Source organism: Uloborus diversus, chromosome 3 (genome assembly GCF_026930045.1).
Source record: "Uloborus diversus isolate 005 chromosome 3, Udiv.v.3.1, whole genome shotgun sequence".
NCBI classification, from domain to species: Eukaryota; Metazoa; Arthropoda; class Arachnida; order Araneae; family Uloboridae; genus Uloborus; species Uloborus diversus.
Window position 1 is genome coordinate 70984382 of NC_072733.1, and position 18029 is coordinate 71002410.

Sequence of the window (18029 nt, forward strand, 5' to 3'; positions counted from 1 at the left end):
AGTTTATACAATCTCCCTAGAAATGAACATATGAATGCATCTGTTACAGAAAAATTATAGATAACTAGGACATAAATGTTCTGACCAATTAAAAGGCAAACACTATGCAAGACAAAAAAAAATCATATTGTTCAATATTACATTATTCAATAAAGAAACATGACTTTTATTCTTAATTTTTTGATAATAAAACCTAAAAGTACTTCTTAACTGTGTTTCATAACAAAATGCAAGAGATAACATGGACCTGTTTTTCCCTGGCCTATGTACCTGGAGTGTTTCAAAAAACTGGAACATACAGCCTTGAAAATGGTTAGATTTTAAAGATGTATTTAATATGTGTTTTGGTAATGGGTAGTCATTTACAATTCATTCAAAATGACATTAAGATAAACACACCAGTAGTGGCCACTTCAAGGTTTATGTTTGAAATAATTGGATTCCAGGTCTCCCCATGGATTCAAAAGTGCTTGAAACGTGCAGGAGGTAGTGCAGGAGGTAATGTTTGAATCCATTGGGAAACCTGGAATTCTATTTTCTTTTCAAATATAAATTTTGAAGTGGCCACTACTGAAGCACAGGCCACTACCGGTGTGTTTACCTTAATACCTGCAGTATTTTTCCAAACACTTTTATTTGTTTCACAACAATACTTTCAAACTAGTGATGTAAAATATCCGGGTATTTATTTTTAGGGGTAAATACCCACGGGTATATACCTGGGTAAATACCCAAATTGGGTATATACCCGGGTATTTATTTCAAAAATTTATATTCAACTAAAATACTTTTCTGTATATATTCCACTATGTATATATATAACCAACCATATACAAAACAATAAATTTTTGCCCAAAAATTGTATTTTGATCACATATTCAAAGAATTATTGTGTGAAACAGCTTAGCAATCTAATACGATATTCGCATTAAATGTGTTGGATATGCCTAATCAATGTTGATAGCCAAATTTCAGATATAAAAAGCCATTCCACAAAAAGTAAAAAGCTTAACTGGTTACAAAAAAGCAAACATCAATTTTTTAAGGTCCTAGTCTTTTATTACCCAGTAATATGTCCCTGCATGACATCAAATTGTAACGAAATGCCGCTCAATTTTTTATTAATATTTATTTACCTATATCCTACATGCAGAAATTTTTTCCAAACCTAGTTCAAGTGTTGAGGTGTATTCTGCAGATAACGTATCAGTCCTTAGTTCGCTTAATTCATTTTGATATTTTGACTTTCACTTCATATTGTATTTCAAGCATATGTATTGAGTGTGAGAAAAAATAGAGACGTTGCAGCCGATATGCTTTAATTTAAAGAGCAAAATAATTTAATACTAAAAATAAATGCAGTACAACAAAAATGTTAGCATAAAAATACTTGATCATTCCTTTTTCAGTAAAATGTGTTTGTAGATGTTTTACGGTTTATGTTTTTTAAAAAGAAAATCATCACTTTTTGATATCGTCTAATTTTTTTTACAAAATGCGCATTTACAAGGTAATTTACCCCGCCTTTGGATAAATACCGCAAAAAATATTAACCTTCCCACCCTACATTACTTCTTGCGTGTATTAAAAATAGTTTGAACACATTTTCCTCATGAAGTAACGAGAGCAAATGCAAATGAGCAAGGCAACAGAAAACAATATTTTGAATTTTTTTTTTTTTTTTTTTGCTTATTAATGTGAAAACTGTTTCTATATTTGCCAGGTTATCACTTAAACAGCAGTAAAATAAATAAATAACATCATAGTCTTAATAACTTTTCAGTTTATTCTTCCTAACATCCCTCATGCTTCCTTTTTTTTCTTTCCTTTTGGATATGACTAACCTAGATTATGATTTTGAAATCCTGAAGTTCATCATTGAATTACTTATACCGCTCCAATTATGACATTGAAAAGAAAGATTCTTTAGTTCACGATAAGTTTCTTTCATAATTTCATCAAATCTTTCAATAAAAATTATTATAAACTGTGTTATACATATGTATGTATCGGTTTTACCAATTATTTCATATTTAGATTTTTTAAAAATTTCCCATTCACTTTTTGCATTTTTTTGTAAAATACCCAGTTTTTGGGTATTTACCCAGGCCTTGGGTAAATACCTGGGTAAATACCCAAAAAATATTTACCTACCCACTGGGTATTTACCCGATCCACATCACTATTTCAAACTGAAACTAAAAAGGTGCAAGAAAATCAACTGAAAACTCATGGAGATAGGAGTACAGGACGGAACATTGCCTATCTCCCGGTGTTGTTGCAATTGGAGGGAATAGTGGCATATTGGTTAGATCATGAAAAGGAAAAACGGAAGGTAGATCATGAAAAGGAAGTAGTATAGGTGAAAAATTTCCCTGTTTCACTCTTCTTGCTTAACTTGATAATACGACTAGAGTTTCTATCTAAGATATTAATTAATTCAACTTGGAACAACTTTGTTTTACTTCAAGCTTTAGATTACCAAAGAATCAGAAAAATTCTCTTGGTTCAAATCATGAAGGTAAATACTTTTATAGCACATGAAAATTTTCTTACAATTTAAAGAAAATTGCACTTATTTGATGTACTTGAAGTTATTACAGAAAGATCAAATTTAAATATGTTATAATAGATTTTTTAAAAACTCTTACTCCCAAAAATCTAAGAAAAATGAATTGAAGAAATAATTTTAAAATAAAGTATAACGAAAATTACCTCATGACTTACAGAACTCACAGAATTAATATTTACGGTCCTTAGAAATTATACATTATCATGGAAGTTTTTAAATAAGTAATAATTACAGAAGTACTACTGTTACATAAACAGCAATACTCCCTGTATCCTTTGTTACATAAAACCCCCAACACAAAGTAACCTATTACATCAACAAAAAACTAGTTTTTTCAATTATTAAAACTAAAAACTCATCGCCATTAGTCTGCAAGAAAAATAATCTTGAAGAGTTTTTTAAAAAAAAACACCGCCTTAAAGAGGACCCAAGAATTGTATATCATTTTTATAAAGATGATCTGGAATGTTTCTAATAAGTTTGATACACGTTTTTTCAGTTTTAAACAAAAGTAAAGCTTTAGGATTATTTTTAAAAAACTTTTTCCAATTTGTCCAATATGACAGCAGCTAAAGTCTATAACTTATATTGTGTTTTAAAGCTATTTAGAAGCCATAATATCAAATTTTCATACCAAATTTCTTGTACATGATTATTCTTACTGATTTGTATCTTGTATGTTAAAATTAAGGACAAATGTCCAGTAGAAGGAATTATAAAAATATTGCTAAAGTTTCCAGTAAATAGAGATTAGCATGAGCTAAATTTTAATTAACTCTATTTCCTCCACACATATTTATAGATAGAAACCAAAATTGTTTTGAGTACTAATGACAGTAAGTAGTGTACCAAGTTTAAAGACAGAGTGATCATAGTATGATTTTGAAAAGATCAAAACAAAGCTACTTTAGTACATACTTTAAATTTATCGAATAGAGCAAACACTTAAGTCTGTCATTTAGAATGTTTAAACTAATTCAAGGGCCTTAATGTCACAATTTGATTCCAAACCTTTTGCATATATGTATCTTATGGATTTTTATTAAAAGACATAAATATTAAGAAGAAATGAGCAGTAGAAAATTTTTTTTAAACTTCCTAACATTTTCAGTAATCAAAAATTAGTATTACAAGTTAAATTTTAATCAATTTACTCCGTAAATATTAAAATAATGAAATCTAAAATTTTCTGAGTGCTGAAAGCAGTAATTGAAATAAACATGGCAAGCAAAGAAAACGTTACCAATGGTTTGTTCTTCTAAAATCAAAACCATAGCATTTCATTAACAACACCAATAAATCAAATTTGGTTTAATTAATATAAAAGTGAATCAAATAATGAATTGATAATCCAGGGATCTTTTTTGAACATCTACCTGTGCAGTAAAAAGCTGCACAAGGACTCTTCATCTGCAATTAAAAATTCCTTCCCATAATATGAAGACAATATGTTATCCTGACAATAATCAGTTGGAGAACATCTGAAAAACCCTCTCACATGACATCTACAAGAATAAGTTGTAAGTATTACTCAGTATAAGAGCTCAAATCAGCAAACGACTAAACCATATACTGACTCTCTTCCAAAACCATCAATTATCACACATTATCAACGAGAAACCATGCATTAAATCTCAGTAGATGCAATGAAACCCCTGGACTTCTAAAAGACTTTAGTATTTTGTGAAATGTAAATATTTTATGTAAATATTTTCTTTTTGCGCATAAAATTTTGCAACAACAAATTTTGATTTTTCTAAAAACTTCTTGTCAGCCTTTCAGTTAATTGTTTCTGAATTCTAAACATGAATTAACACACTTAATTCTTAAGATACAGAAAAAAAAGTTCTAAGCATTCTAGTGTATACATTTAATTTTATTAAAACTTTTAGCTTGTGCTTAAATTTTTGTACTGCACTGAGCCATCATTTGATTACATGATGTAACACAAAAATATTTGAATTGTAAATAAAATATTTAAGTGCTAGAAAATTTAAGCAGTCAGAAAACAAACAAGAGGTAATTGATACATGTATCAATCATTAAGTTAATTGCATTTTTGTCAATTAAAGTTGAAATATGAATGATTTTGCTTTTGCAACATTAACAACAGTAATATCATACACTATCTTTAAATTCTTGAAAAAACTTTTACGCGTAATTTGAGAAAATCTTTCTGAAGCATATTTACGATCAATCCTTATTTTAATGTACTTGAACAATAACATTGACTATTTCAAGAAATTTTTTTATCTATCAAAAGAGAATGAGCTTTGAAATATGGATAACAAAACAGGTTTTGAAGGGAGGTTTTAATGAGCAAAATTAAGTGAAGAATGCCATCGCCTTTAAAATTAATATAAGTACAAAATTCCGAACTTTAATATCATATTTGCAATCAAAATTATCAAATGCCATATTTTATTAAGGGATAAAACAAAAAATTCATTAGAAAGACTAGTTTTTGGACACCTAGAATAGTTGATAACAGACAGTTGGAACTTGATAACTCGAAGCTCATTACTCAATTATTCCTTTATCTCGAAGTTTTCATCGGCTCCCAAACCCTTGAGACTGTTGTGGAAACTTCCCATAACTCGAACTACCAATAACTCAAATGGTTTAGCCAGTCCCTTGGGACTTTGAGTTATCCAGAGTTCACTGTACACCAATATTTCAAAGCACTCCCCTCCCCCTCTCTTTCACACAAAAAAATTAATTGCAGACTCATAGTTACGTAATAAGAACAGGCAAGCTTCTTGTGAATAAAATATATATCACCAAAAAAAAAAAGAAATTTAGCCAAAAAAAAGAAAGAGGGATGGGGGGTAAACATTAGATCCTGTTAGAATTACTAGATTCCTTAGTGCATGAAAAGTAAAAAAAATGCAAAACAAAGTAATGAAGCACAAATTTGGCCAAAATTTCATACACATGTTTCATGGTTACAAGGAACAAATATATAAATGGAAGTGGTTGATATCTAAAGAAATAACCAAATATTTTTAAACACATAAAATACGTACTTTGGTAATAATGATTCATTTGCTGTGTGTAGGGATCCATGTTTGTGCTCTGCCCAGCATTATTCTGGCACACTTTGCTTCCACTCCACATAGCAGGTTGTAATTGATGATTATATCCTAAAACAAACGTCAAATTGAATTAAAATACTTCTAGACATAACCATTCTCTTTCAACAAGTTATAGATTTCTTCATTAATAATATTCAAACATGAACAAGGATTTAGAAAGATGATTAATTTGAAAACATACATAGAACATTTTGACTATTTTCCCCGACTTAAAGGCCATGGTCTATTCAAAATGCTTCTGATTGTAGTTTAGCTAGAAACATTCTGGATGAAACAAGATCTAAAAGTCCGAAAAACTGTTACCTTATTAACACTGGCCATGATTGCCTTACTTGTTACACAGGGCGAGTTGAAATTGTTCTTACAAAACATGCTGAGTCATAGTACTTGTCTGAACGAGCAATAATTACTATGGAAAACAGGAGCACATCCAAGGGAAAATATGGGGATTCAGAAATGTTCCTTTTTTGATTATAGGAAAGGACTACAATTAAATGTCCTTCAAAATTGTTTTCTGGCTAAGTCACTGATGGAACAAACGATTGCATTTCACTTTCAGAAAGAAACTTGGCCACCTCCTTTAGACTAGGTTTGAGTTTTCTATAAATAATAAACAGGATATAACACTTTTCAGTTGCTTTTTTTTTCATTTCTGCCTCCAAAGAATCAAATGAAATCCTATGTCCCATGGCAATTATTGGTTGTCTATGTATGGGAACTATCCTATCTTTCCCATATTTTGAAAAACTATTTAGACTCATCAGACCCACAACAGATTCTAATTAGTCACTTTAAGCATTTTTTTAATTCATTACCTATTTTTAACAGTGTCATTGCAAAAGGTTTTATTAACCAGTATTTTCAAATGATGTTCTCAATATTTAAAAATGTCACAGCATGGAATACTAACTCAGTACCATCCATGCATAGAAAAATGTTTTGTATTATTGTGAAAACGGCAATTCTCAAAAAAAAATTGGGAATTGGCAGAGTGGGCACATTTTGTTCCAGGTACTTCTAGCTGGTTTTTTTAAGGTACCAATAACCAGTAGTCAAATCAAAATGTGTTGGGCCCTGATTTACCAAATGCTAAAAACTGCACAAAAAGTCCGCACAAGAGTAAAAATGAAACGAGCTGATGTGTGCATCACATGACTCATCAATAGTTTACTCTTTAAATATCACCAACAATGGCCAAATAGAAACCAGATTAAAAATTTTTTTTTTTCAAATCGCCAAATTTGTCGCCAAGTTGGCGACAAAACTTGGCGACCAAAAGACTGGCGATATATCGCTAAGTGTCCGCCAAATTATAACACCACTTGAGTTTAAATCAAAATTAACAATGATTTCCCCCCAAAAAGGGGCAAAAGACCCCTTTTGGAGCATACAAATACAACCAAAAAGGAAGGTGCACAAATAGACCCCCACTAGGAGTCTACGTACCAAATTTCAACTTTCCTAGGACATTCCGTTCTTGAGTTATGCGACATACATACACACATATGCACATACATACGTCATGAGAAAACTCGTTGTAATTAACTCGGGGATCGTCAAAATGGATATTTCAGGTGTCTGTACGTTCCTAGGCACATATCCACGTGCGGTCGGGTTGAAAAAAACTCAACATTCATTTGGGGGTGAGCAAAATGGAAATTAAGGCCGATTTTTGGGTGAAATTTTTTTCGCGAATACAATACTTCCTTTTTTGTAAAAGGAAGTAAAAATGGACGAAATATGTTCAACTACTCAATTGAAGACAAAGCGTACCACTTATGGGAACTCTTGCTGATGTACTAAATTTATTTTATCTACCAGTTTGGTGGCACATCAGCTTCAATGAGATGAAATCTGCCTCCAGCTCAATTTTTGTTGATTCCAGACAGATCAGTTCATAACAAGGACAAAACTGAAGTCTTTGAATAGCATAATCAAGCTGTTAGTATATTGCATGTAGTTATGCGTCAGGGACAGATTCAAAGAGGGGGAAGCTGGGGGAATGTTCCCCTCCCAAAACCATCAAGTGATTCTGAGGATTCCAACTCAGATGGCTGTGTAACTGATTGTATATTTCAACCACTTTCTACAAAAGATGGTTCAGCAAACTACCAGAAACTTGAATTACCACTGTCAAGGAAGTCTTTAGGCTAAAATATTCTGAAATAACCGAAATCTTAGCCGCTGGTGGATCTAGAGCGGAGTGAGTCAGGGCACCAGTGGCTAATTCAAGTGTATCGAGAGCACAAGTATGGTTCCGTGATCTCCTTAGGAGACCAAAGAAAGTTCAAAACTGCTTTGTGTCCTCTCATTGTTGAAAATTTCCAGGGGAGAGCCCTGTTCCCCATGTCTTTGCCTAAGATCACCAAGAATAACCTTAAAAATACATTTTTAGGGCAAAAATTTCTAAAAAAATCCTGAGGAGAGCAGTTTTTCTGCCCCTGCTCTCTAAGCGGTTAAACACACCATAAAATGACGTTAGTGGAGCAACAATGTCAAAAAGATTGTGGGAGGGATTCACTTTCCTTGTCTCAACTTAGCCAAGATCGCTTGCATATATTTTTGCAAGAGAGAACTCCAGAATCCCACACCCCTTCCCCCAATTTCACCAACAATTACACAGAATAGTATTTTTAGAGCCTTTTTTATATTTTTGGTTAGACCCCTGAACCCTTTTCCTTCCTCTAACGTCGTCAGTCAAAAAACACATTTTTTTTGGTTTCAATTTTGAAATTTTTTGAACCAGAGAATGTACTCCTAAACCTTTCTTAACATCTCAACATGTAATCCAAAACTCCATTTTTAAATTTCAATGTTTCAATGTCAAAAATCTTTTGGTGACTGTTTCCGAATCCTAACCCTTCTAATGTCAACACAGATAGCCTGAAATTCATTTTTAACCTTTTTTAAAGATTTCAGTTTTGAAAACTCTCCCAATGGAGATCTCTACCAACTCTAAAGTCTCCAGAGATGACCAAAAAATAAATTTTTTAAACTTCTGTTTCAAAAATTTTCAGGGGAAGGTCCCAAAACTTTCCTTTCCCAAAGACAGAAATGACTTCACACCATAGAATTGACTTCACACATTGTCAAAACAGATCTTGTAAAGAAACCCTGAACCCTCGATTGTTGCCAAATAAAACCTAAAGTCACATTTCTAAGACGTCGACTTTGAAGAATTTTCGGAGGAGGGGCACTTGACTACATATTTACTGAAGTAAGGGTTATCAAATCACCCTACATGATAGCATACAATTGATGCAGTGAGAAGCAAAGGGATGTAAGTGTACATTTTCAAGTTTTGAGTAAAACGTGTTTAAAGATAAGGTCCTAGGTAGGCTTACACTGAAAAAAATTTCTGAATCATGCTGTATAGCAGCACCTACCAGAACTACAAGTACTACCTCTTGCCCCAAGACAAAGGAGAGGTTCACTTACCATTTGTGTACTGCTTACCTCCAAATTTTTAATTTTGTCAAATCCCTTTGCTTCTTACTGCCTCAATTGTGTTTTTCAAACTTCAATGCTGAAATTTTCCAAAGAAGCAGAGATAGTCCTTGTATGTTCCACATGCCTTTAAGTTACCAGTTAAGTTTTTGTTTTTAGAACTCTCTGTGAGAGGCCTTCCTTCCTAAAGATAACTTAAAATTTCACTTCGAAAAATTCTGAGCGGGAACCTTTTACACTTTTTGTTTTTGTCAACATAGTCTAAAATAAAGTTTTTAAGATTTAAATGTCAAAAATTTTGAAAAGAAAGAACCTTTGACCATACTCACTAACTAACATCACCGAACATAGCCAAAAATTATGTTTTTAAAACTTTAAATTTCTAGGAGGAGCATGTCTCCATAACGTCACCAAAACAAAAAGCCTATAATGGACTTCACTTTTGAAAAACTTCCAGAGAAAACCCCAGCTCCAACCTTTTACTATCCTCTCCAATTGCCTAAAACAGCAGTTTTTGACAAAGTTATGAAATTTTTTCAGGGACACTTTCTTTGCTGGATTACCGAAATTTATTGCAAATACTGTACAGGAGATGTACATTTAACAAATTTTAAAACAAATGTTTCACATATTTATAAAATCATAAGTTATAATTGTTATTTATTCAAAGATTAAAATGTTTTCAAAGTCAACAAATTTGATCAGGATGAAAGAGATGGCCACAGAAAAAAGGATATACAGTAATTTCATATACTATCTCCCCCCCAGGAACACCGACTTTGAGGACGCTGCAGTGCTTCAGCTCCCCTCCCCCCCCCCCCCACTGCAAGTATTCAGATAAAAAATGGGGGTAAAATAAAATGAAAGATTCTCTTTTTTCTTAATTTTTTAAAAAATAATCGAAGACCTATTGTCATTGAGTTGTTTTCCCAATTGAGTTATTTCGAGGACATTTTTTCAAAATTAAGATTATTAAGATGATGCAATTTTGGGCTATGGTTAGTAGTGATGTTTTGGAATCGAGGTTCAAGACTTTTGGAAATTTATTGAAACCGAGGTTCTAAAAATGCATTTCAGGCAATCTTTAATGACACTTGAAAGAAGGTTAGGGTTTGGTATTACTGTGCCTAGAAGTTTTTTGATATTGAGGATTTGAAAATGTAGTTAGAGGTTAAAACAGTAGTGGGGGGGAGTAGCTATGCCTAGTTATTCAAGTTAAAAATTTAAAAGAAAAAGAATTAAAAAAATGCAATTTTTAAAATGAAATGTCAAAAAAAAGTTACTAAACATAGCTTCCTTATTAATAAATGTTACTAAATCAATGACGAACATTTCACGAGTGACCCGCGACCTTGGCTACGCCACTCCCTCTTTTTATTATCCGAGTTTGAGCACTCTTACTTATTTTCAAAACTTGGCTACCACTGCTATCCCCCCCCCCCTGGATCAACATTATTTCTATAAAAGATCCCTTCTCAAACCCATTGCCAGGAACCGCCACTGTTCTGCCGTAGTCCTGGTTTAAGGGTAGTAACTTACTGCTTAATACCCAAGCTTTGCATTCAATTGATGAGTTGAACCATACCTTTGGTGCTAACACTTGTATGTTTTAAAAAATAGGGTCTAGTGGGGGAAAGTGGTCAATGGGGGTAAAGTGGTCATACGTGAAATAAATGGCAATAGCTTGGAAAAAAATGTTTGAAAGAATGTGAAAATTTTATTTTCGAGTAGTGCAGTTGGAAACTACATTTTGAATATAAAATTTTACAACTGGCAAAATTTTATTTGGTAAAAAAAAATTATTTTGCGTGAATATGAAAATTTTAAAAATCTAAACACCTCTTTTAACTTCCCTGGGAAATTTTGTTGTTTAGAATTATGAACAGATTGACTGCACAGGAAGCTTCCTACATGTCTCAAGAACTCTTACTCATTAGCAGTTAACTGAATCTATGTTAGATAATTTTTTAGAACAATTTAAGATGGGGTAAAGTGGTCATAATCTTAGGCTTAACGAATATTGTTCTTCTAATGTCATTGAATCTTCAAGTATATGGCAGATACAAATTAAATATTAATTTTATTTAATATGTATTGTTTTTGCAGGAAACAGGTTAAATATACGAGTACATACGTATATATACGCATATATACTCGTGTAGGCACGTACATAGACGTATTGACATAAATGCACCAATAAATACGTAGATGGGTATCTGCAAGTATATTTTATCCATACAGCTATACATTCTACTATACACGTATATGCTCGCTTATACTCGTGTATATACGAACACTTATATACTCAGGTAGACACGTATATATGCGTACGTACTCGAGTAGACACTTACATACAAGCATAAGAAATACAAGTATATCGGGTGAGTTTAAACTCTTAAGCAAATTATTAAAAGGTGTTAGAGGGGAGGATAAGAAGCAAGGATCACATAAGGAACATATGGTCACAAACACAATGCTGACGCACTACATGCACGCAAAGCCAGAAACTGATGGATGCAAAAAAGGTCACAAATTTATTACACAAAGACAATTTTACACAGCATTTTAGGTCTTAGAAAAGTTTTAAAGCGTTTGATGAAATTTGCGGCCTGCAGCTGTAATACATGCGTCGCATTCACTTATCACTCTCTGTTGCAATAACGAGACTTTTGAAAAACTTTCATCAGCCGCTGCACCTTTGTTGCGATGCGTTTATTAGAGATACTACAGGCCGTAACTTTTAACAACTGCTCTAGATAGAATCATCTTTGTGCAACAAATTTGTGCCCTGTTTTGCATCCATCAGTTTCTGGCTTTGTGTGCATGTAGCGCGTCAGTGATTATAACTTCCTTATGATTCTTTGCTTCTTATCCTCCATTCTCACACCGATTTGATTTTTGCCCAGGAGCTTAGATTCACTCTGTAGGCCAATAAGTATATAAGCGTATATTCTCGTGTATACACCAGTGCATGTATGTATACATACATGCGTATGTATACATACATCTCGTGTATACAAACATGCACTGGTGTATAACGTAAATGTACGTATATACGTCTATACAGGTATATAATCGTGTTTACACATATTCATGCGTATATACTCGTGCTTCCATATTATATATACGTGAGTAGATGTTGGGCTAAATGCCTTTATTTTTGGTTCTTGAAGGATTTCACCAATATTGTTTTAAAAAAAAAAACATTTTGTGACTTACCTTTTGCCATTCCGAGAGAAAACCTTGCGCGGGGAATCCCATCCACCTGCCACCGACACTCAAATGTCCGAGTTTGAATCGGAAGTGTTCGGAAAAACATGTGGCACGCTATGATTGGTTGCCGTCATTCGGCAGATGTCGGTAAACTTCCGAAAGAGCACGTGTCGATGACGTGATGAAATCATGTTGAGGTGTTAAGTGCTGAATGCCAAATTAAATAAGAATTGTGCAACCTGCAAGCTGTGTGATTACCGAGTAGTGTTCTGGCAATATGCAAATCATGTAACGTCATTGTTTCGGGAAAGGCCGAATCTGGCTATAAATACGCAGACCGGCCGTAGCTCGATCGCTTCGCTACTGCACCGCTACTTTTTCTTCTACTCGTCTCCTCGTCTTATGTTGTCTGTGTTTTGTGAACGTGTTCGTCAAATGTCATCATAAATTTTCGCTACTGGCCTCTTGGGTGAGGTCTGGTCTTTCTTGAAAAAGCACTGCTGATGTCTTAAGTTTGGAAAGCGCGTGTTGTGATGACGTCTACCAAAGTGAAAAGTTATAATTTTCCCTGATGTGGGTCATTTGTTCTCCGGTGAAAGAAGATCGTGTCCATCCTTGGTATGCCTTTTCCCTGATGTGGTGAACTGTTGCTCACGCGGTACGAACTGACCTGCCTGCAATTTGTGGAAATTGCTATGCCGTCCAACGACCGGTGAGGCGTCACCATGGAACATCAACAGGACTTTTGATCCATGCATGGACTTATTGTAAGATCTCTTTTTTTTAAATTTTTCTTCGGGGAACAAATCATTGTGTTGTAATCATTTTTCAATATGTGTCAAATAAATGTTTTTCAGTGTAAAGAATGATTCATGTTTTATTTTCTTCGGGCAGACCACTACCTCAAATTTTTAGTTGGAAATGAGTTGCCTAATTTTCAGCTTAGCTGTAGGCCATTAACCTCAAATTATATCCAACAGGTGGTAGCAGAGTCGTGTGGTTGACCTGCCTGGAGAAAATTGAATCATTTTTTAATTATGGAGAAAGATTATAGAAACGTTGAGAAGTTGGGCTCCCATAATTGGGCTACCTGGTCCAAAGATATAAAAATGGTGCTCATAGAAAGGGATTTATGGGAGATTACCCAAAAGAAACCAGAAGGGGAGTTAACTAGTGCTGACAGAAAAAGATGTGGCCAAGCTTTAGCCATCATCTATTTAAACTTGGAAAAAGACATAAAAAGGTTAATTGATAATTTGGAAGATCCTAGTGAAGCCTGGAAAGCCCTTAAGGCAAATTTTGAACCCCCATCTTTGGCCAGAGTAGCCGCACTATGGGAATCCTACTTCTCTTGCAAAATGCAAGAAGGTGAAACGGTGGGATTATTCGCTGCAAGGTTGGGGGGAATTTTTAACCAATTAGTCGAAAATGGATATATTATGGAAGAAAAACTCAGAACTTTTCAATTGATACGGCATTTACCTCATAATTTCAGCAGTATTGTTCAAGCCATCTACAGATGGGAAGGAGAGAGATTTACTTTCTCGAAAGTAAAAGATGAACTACTGGCTGAGGAAGGTAGGATTAGGTATTTGGCCGAAGAGCCTAATATAGAAAATTCGGCAATGTTTTCAAAACCCGGAAACTCCGGAATGGCAAACGGTAGGGGTAAATTTCTTGCTAAAAATAAAGTTTGTTACATTTGCAAAAAGAAAGGGCATATTGCGTCGAAGTGTTGGAGCCGTAATAAAGTAAAACAGGATAAGAATTTTAAATTCAAAACCAAAGAAGACCCTCAGGCAGGAATGTTTTGTTCAGTAAATGAAAACGAAATTTCTGCAAACACTACCTACCCAAAATGTGAGGATACATGGCTATTGGATAGCGGCAGCACATCTCATTTTTGTCGAGATAGATCATTATTTGCCGAGCTAGAGCCTGTACAAAACACACAAATGGAGGTAGCTGTAGGAAATGTGAAGAGCCAAGTAGAGGGCATTGGGAAAGTGATTTTTAAAATTGAATCAGATGGAAAATTAGTTACCATCACCCTGAATAACCTTTTCTATGCTCCAACACTGCGACGCAACCTAATTTCTGGTTCTTGTATAGACAGACAGGGCTATAAGCTCAAATGGTTGCCCGGAAAGATCTGTGTTTTTAATCAAGAAAATGTTAAACTATTTACAGCAAATTTAATAAATAAACTTTATCACGTTAAACCAAATTTCTATATTGATTGTGAAAATGTTAATTATACCAAAGTTTTTAAGACCAAGGACCCGTCTGAAGGGGCCAATATGGTCAGTGTTGATATGGAAAAATGGCATAGGAGATTTTGCCATATAAATATGGAAAGTATCACCAAAACGAGTAAACTTGGTGCAGTCCAAGGACTGGAGATTAAGAAGGGGCAAAAACCCAATTGTGACCCTTGTCAATTAGGAAAAATGAGGAAGTGCTCGTTTAAATCTATGCCAGAAAGGCGTACTAATTCTGCACTTCAATTGCTCTACATGGACCTGATGGGACCCCTTCAGACCGAGTCCTTGGGGGGAAAGAAATATATTTTTATAATCATAGATGATTTCTCAAGAAAGTCATATGTTTTCTTTTTAAGAACAAAAAATGAGGCATTTAATGTTTTTGTAAATTTTCAAAAAAGGACTGAAAGATTCCTGAACTCAAAAATTTTGGCTATCCGTTCCGATAATGGAACAGAATTTGTTAACAAAGATTTTGAAAACTATCTCACCAATCAGGGAATAAAGATAGAGCGGACCAATTCCTACACCCCGCAAATGAACGGGGTAGTAGAAAGATATAATTTAACCATAATGAATGGTGTGAGGTCTATGCTCAAGGATTCTGGATTGGGGGATGAGTTTTGGGCTGAAGCCGCTCTTTGTTTCAACTATGTAAGGAATCGGACGGTAATAGGAAATATGGACAAGACCCCTTTTGAGCTGTTTTCTGGGCGAAAACCTTCAGTGAGGCACCTACGTATTTTTGGGTGTACTGCCTATGTAGGTCAGCCTAAGTCTAAACTAAAAAAGTTAGATATGAGGGCTACCAAGGGGATCATGGTCGGATACGCCTTACGTACCAAAGGGTACAGAATCTGGGATCCTGAAACCAGAACAGTCACAGAAACTATTAACGTAAAGTTTAATGAAAATGAAAAATGGGGGGAATTAAAAGTACAAAATAAAAATGAGAGAAAATTTAACTTTATCAGGCCTATAAGTGAAGTTCAACTTGAACAGGAAATCCAGGTGAGCGTTGAGCAAACCCCCTGTGAAAAAATTAAATGCGTTAGAGAAGCCAAAAAGAGAAAGACCGGGGACAGGACCGATATTTATTATACAATTGCCGGTAAAAATAAAGTAAGATTAAATTCATTAAAACAGGTTCTAAAATATTGTAGTGAAAATAAAATAGAGTATAAACCAAAACTTTTTGACTTTTCATCTAAAAATCCAACAGTAGGGGAAATCTGTGACGACAGTGAAAGTTCGGGAGAAAGTGAAGAAGCAAGTTTGGTAGAAATTTTTATACCGAATTCGTATAGGCAATGTATGGCTACCCCCGAGGTGGACAACTGGAAACTGGTCATGGAGTCTGAATTAGATGTCATTAACCAAAGAGAGGTGTGGGACCTTGTACCCCCACCAGAGGGGAAACCAATTTTGGGAAACAGGTGGGTCTACGACCTCAAGGTAAATGACAAGGGTGAAATTGTAAGATACAAGGCCAGATTAGTTGTAAGGGGGGACCGTCAGTCAATTGAGTCATATTCTGAAGTTTTCAGTCCAGTAATTGAGTTTTCACTTGTAAGAGTTTTCTTTTCTATTTTTATATGTCTTTTAAAATGGTGTCACTCACAAATTGACGTAAAAAATGCTTACCTGTATGCTGATTTAGAGGAACAAATCTACATGAGACAACCAGAGGGTTTTGTCAGTAAAAGCCACCCTAACTTTGTCTGTAAATTGAAGAAGTCTCTCTATGGACTACACCAGTCCGGAAGAAACTGGTTCTTAGAAATAGACAGTGTTCTTCGTGGTTTTGGTTTTCAAAAATTAAAAGGATGTAATTGTGTATACCATAGAGACAAAAATACTTTTCTTCTCATTTATGTAGATGATATAATAATTCTAGCAAAAAATGAAAATTTAATTAAAAAGGTAATTAATGAAATTAAAAGTATGTATGATATTAAAGAAATGGGGAAAACCAGGAAGCTCCTGGGGATTGAATTTGTGGAAGATAAAAATAATCTTTTCATTCACCAAAGCTCTTATATTTCGAAGGTATTGGGGTTATTCTCCGATTACTATGTGCCAAATTCAACCCTCCCAATCTCAAAGGGTACAGTTTTGTCGAAAGACGACTGCCCGAAAACTGAGGAAGAAAAAAGGGAAGCAGAAAAGCTCCCATACAGAAATTTGTTGGGTTGTATGGCATACATAGCGGGAAAGACCCGACCTGACATTTCGTATGCGGTGAATATTTTTTCCCAATTTCAAGCAAATCCCGGAAGAAAGCATTGGGATTTTCTATTAAGATTGTTAGGGTATTTAAAGTATACAATATCATACAAACTAAATTTAAGCTCAATCAATAGTGTAGATCTACGGGGATTTTCAGACTCCAATTACGCCGCTAATCGGGAGGATAGGGTCTCAATGGGAGGATCAATTTTGTGTATTGATCGGGTCCCAATTAATTGGAGGACATTTAAACATAAATGTGTTGCGTTATCCACAATGGAAGCAGAATATATTTCACTTGGTGAAACTGCAAAAGAAATGGTCTGGCTGAAGAGGATAATCACAGAAATAAGTGAATTAAATATTGAAAACCTCCAGCTTAGAGATACAATTATTTATTGTGATAACACTGCAACAATTGATTTTTCTAAGTCCCCCATTGAGAATTCCCGTACAAAACACATTGATGTAAGGTACCATTTTTTAAGAAATTTAATTGAGCAAAAGATTTTTTTGATTAAATATGTGAGGACAAATGTAAACATCGCGGATATTTTCACTAAACCCCTATCTAAGAATTGTTTAAATAAACTTTGTAAAATTATATTTAATTGGGATTAAATGAGGGGGGTGTATCAAATTTTTGAACTGTTTTTCAAATGTATCTTTTGTAAATATAATATGAATGTAGTTAAATGTTTTTAATGTATATAATGTGGTTTTTGATGAAATTCCTTCAAGAGGGGGGAACTTGTTGGGCTAAATGCCTTTATTTTTGGTTCTTGAAGGATTTCACCAATATTGTTAAAAAAAAAAAAACATTTTGTGACTTACCTTTTGCCATTCCGAGAGAAAACCTTGCGCGGGGAATCCCATCCACCTGCCACCGACACTCAAATGTCCGAGTTTGAATCGGAAGTGTTCGGAAAAACATGTGGCACGCTATGATTGGTTGCCGTCATTCGGCAGATGTCGGTAAACTTCCGAAAGAGCACGTGTCGATGACGTGATGAAATCATGTTGAGGTGTTAAGTGCTGAATGCCAAATTAAATAAGAATTGTGCAACCTGCAAGCTGTGTGATTACCGAGTAGTGTTCTGGCAATATGCAAATCATGTAACGTCACATTGTTTCGGGAAAGGCCGAATCTGGCTATAAATACGCAGACCGGCCGTAGCTCGATCGCTTCGCTACTGCACCGCTACTTTT

The 18029-nt window shown here is 34.3% G+C and overlaps 1 protein-coding gene across 1 annotated transcript in view; it reads right to left on the minus strand.

Annotated features, from left to right (window-relative positions):
• Window positions 1–18029, minus strand: part of LOC129218613 (trithorax group protein osa-like) — a 137633-nt gene that overhangs the window by 38037 nt on the left and 81567 nt on the right. The window contains exon 3 of the mRNA XM_054852933.1: window positions 5599–5715. Within this exon, the coding sequence (XP_054708908.1) occupies window positions 5599–5715 (117 nt within the window). The remainder of the gene's footprint in view (window positions 1–5598; window positions 5716–18029) is intronic.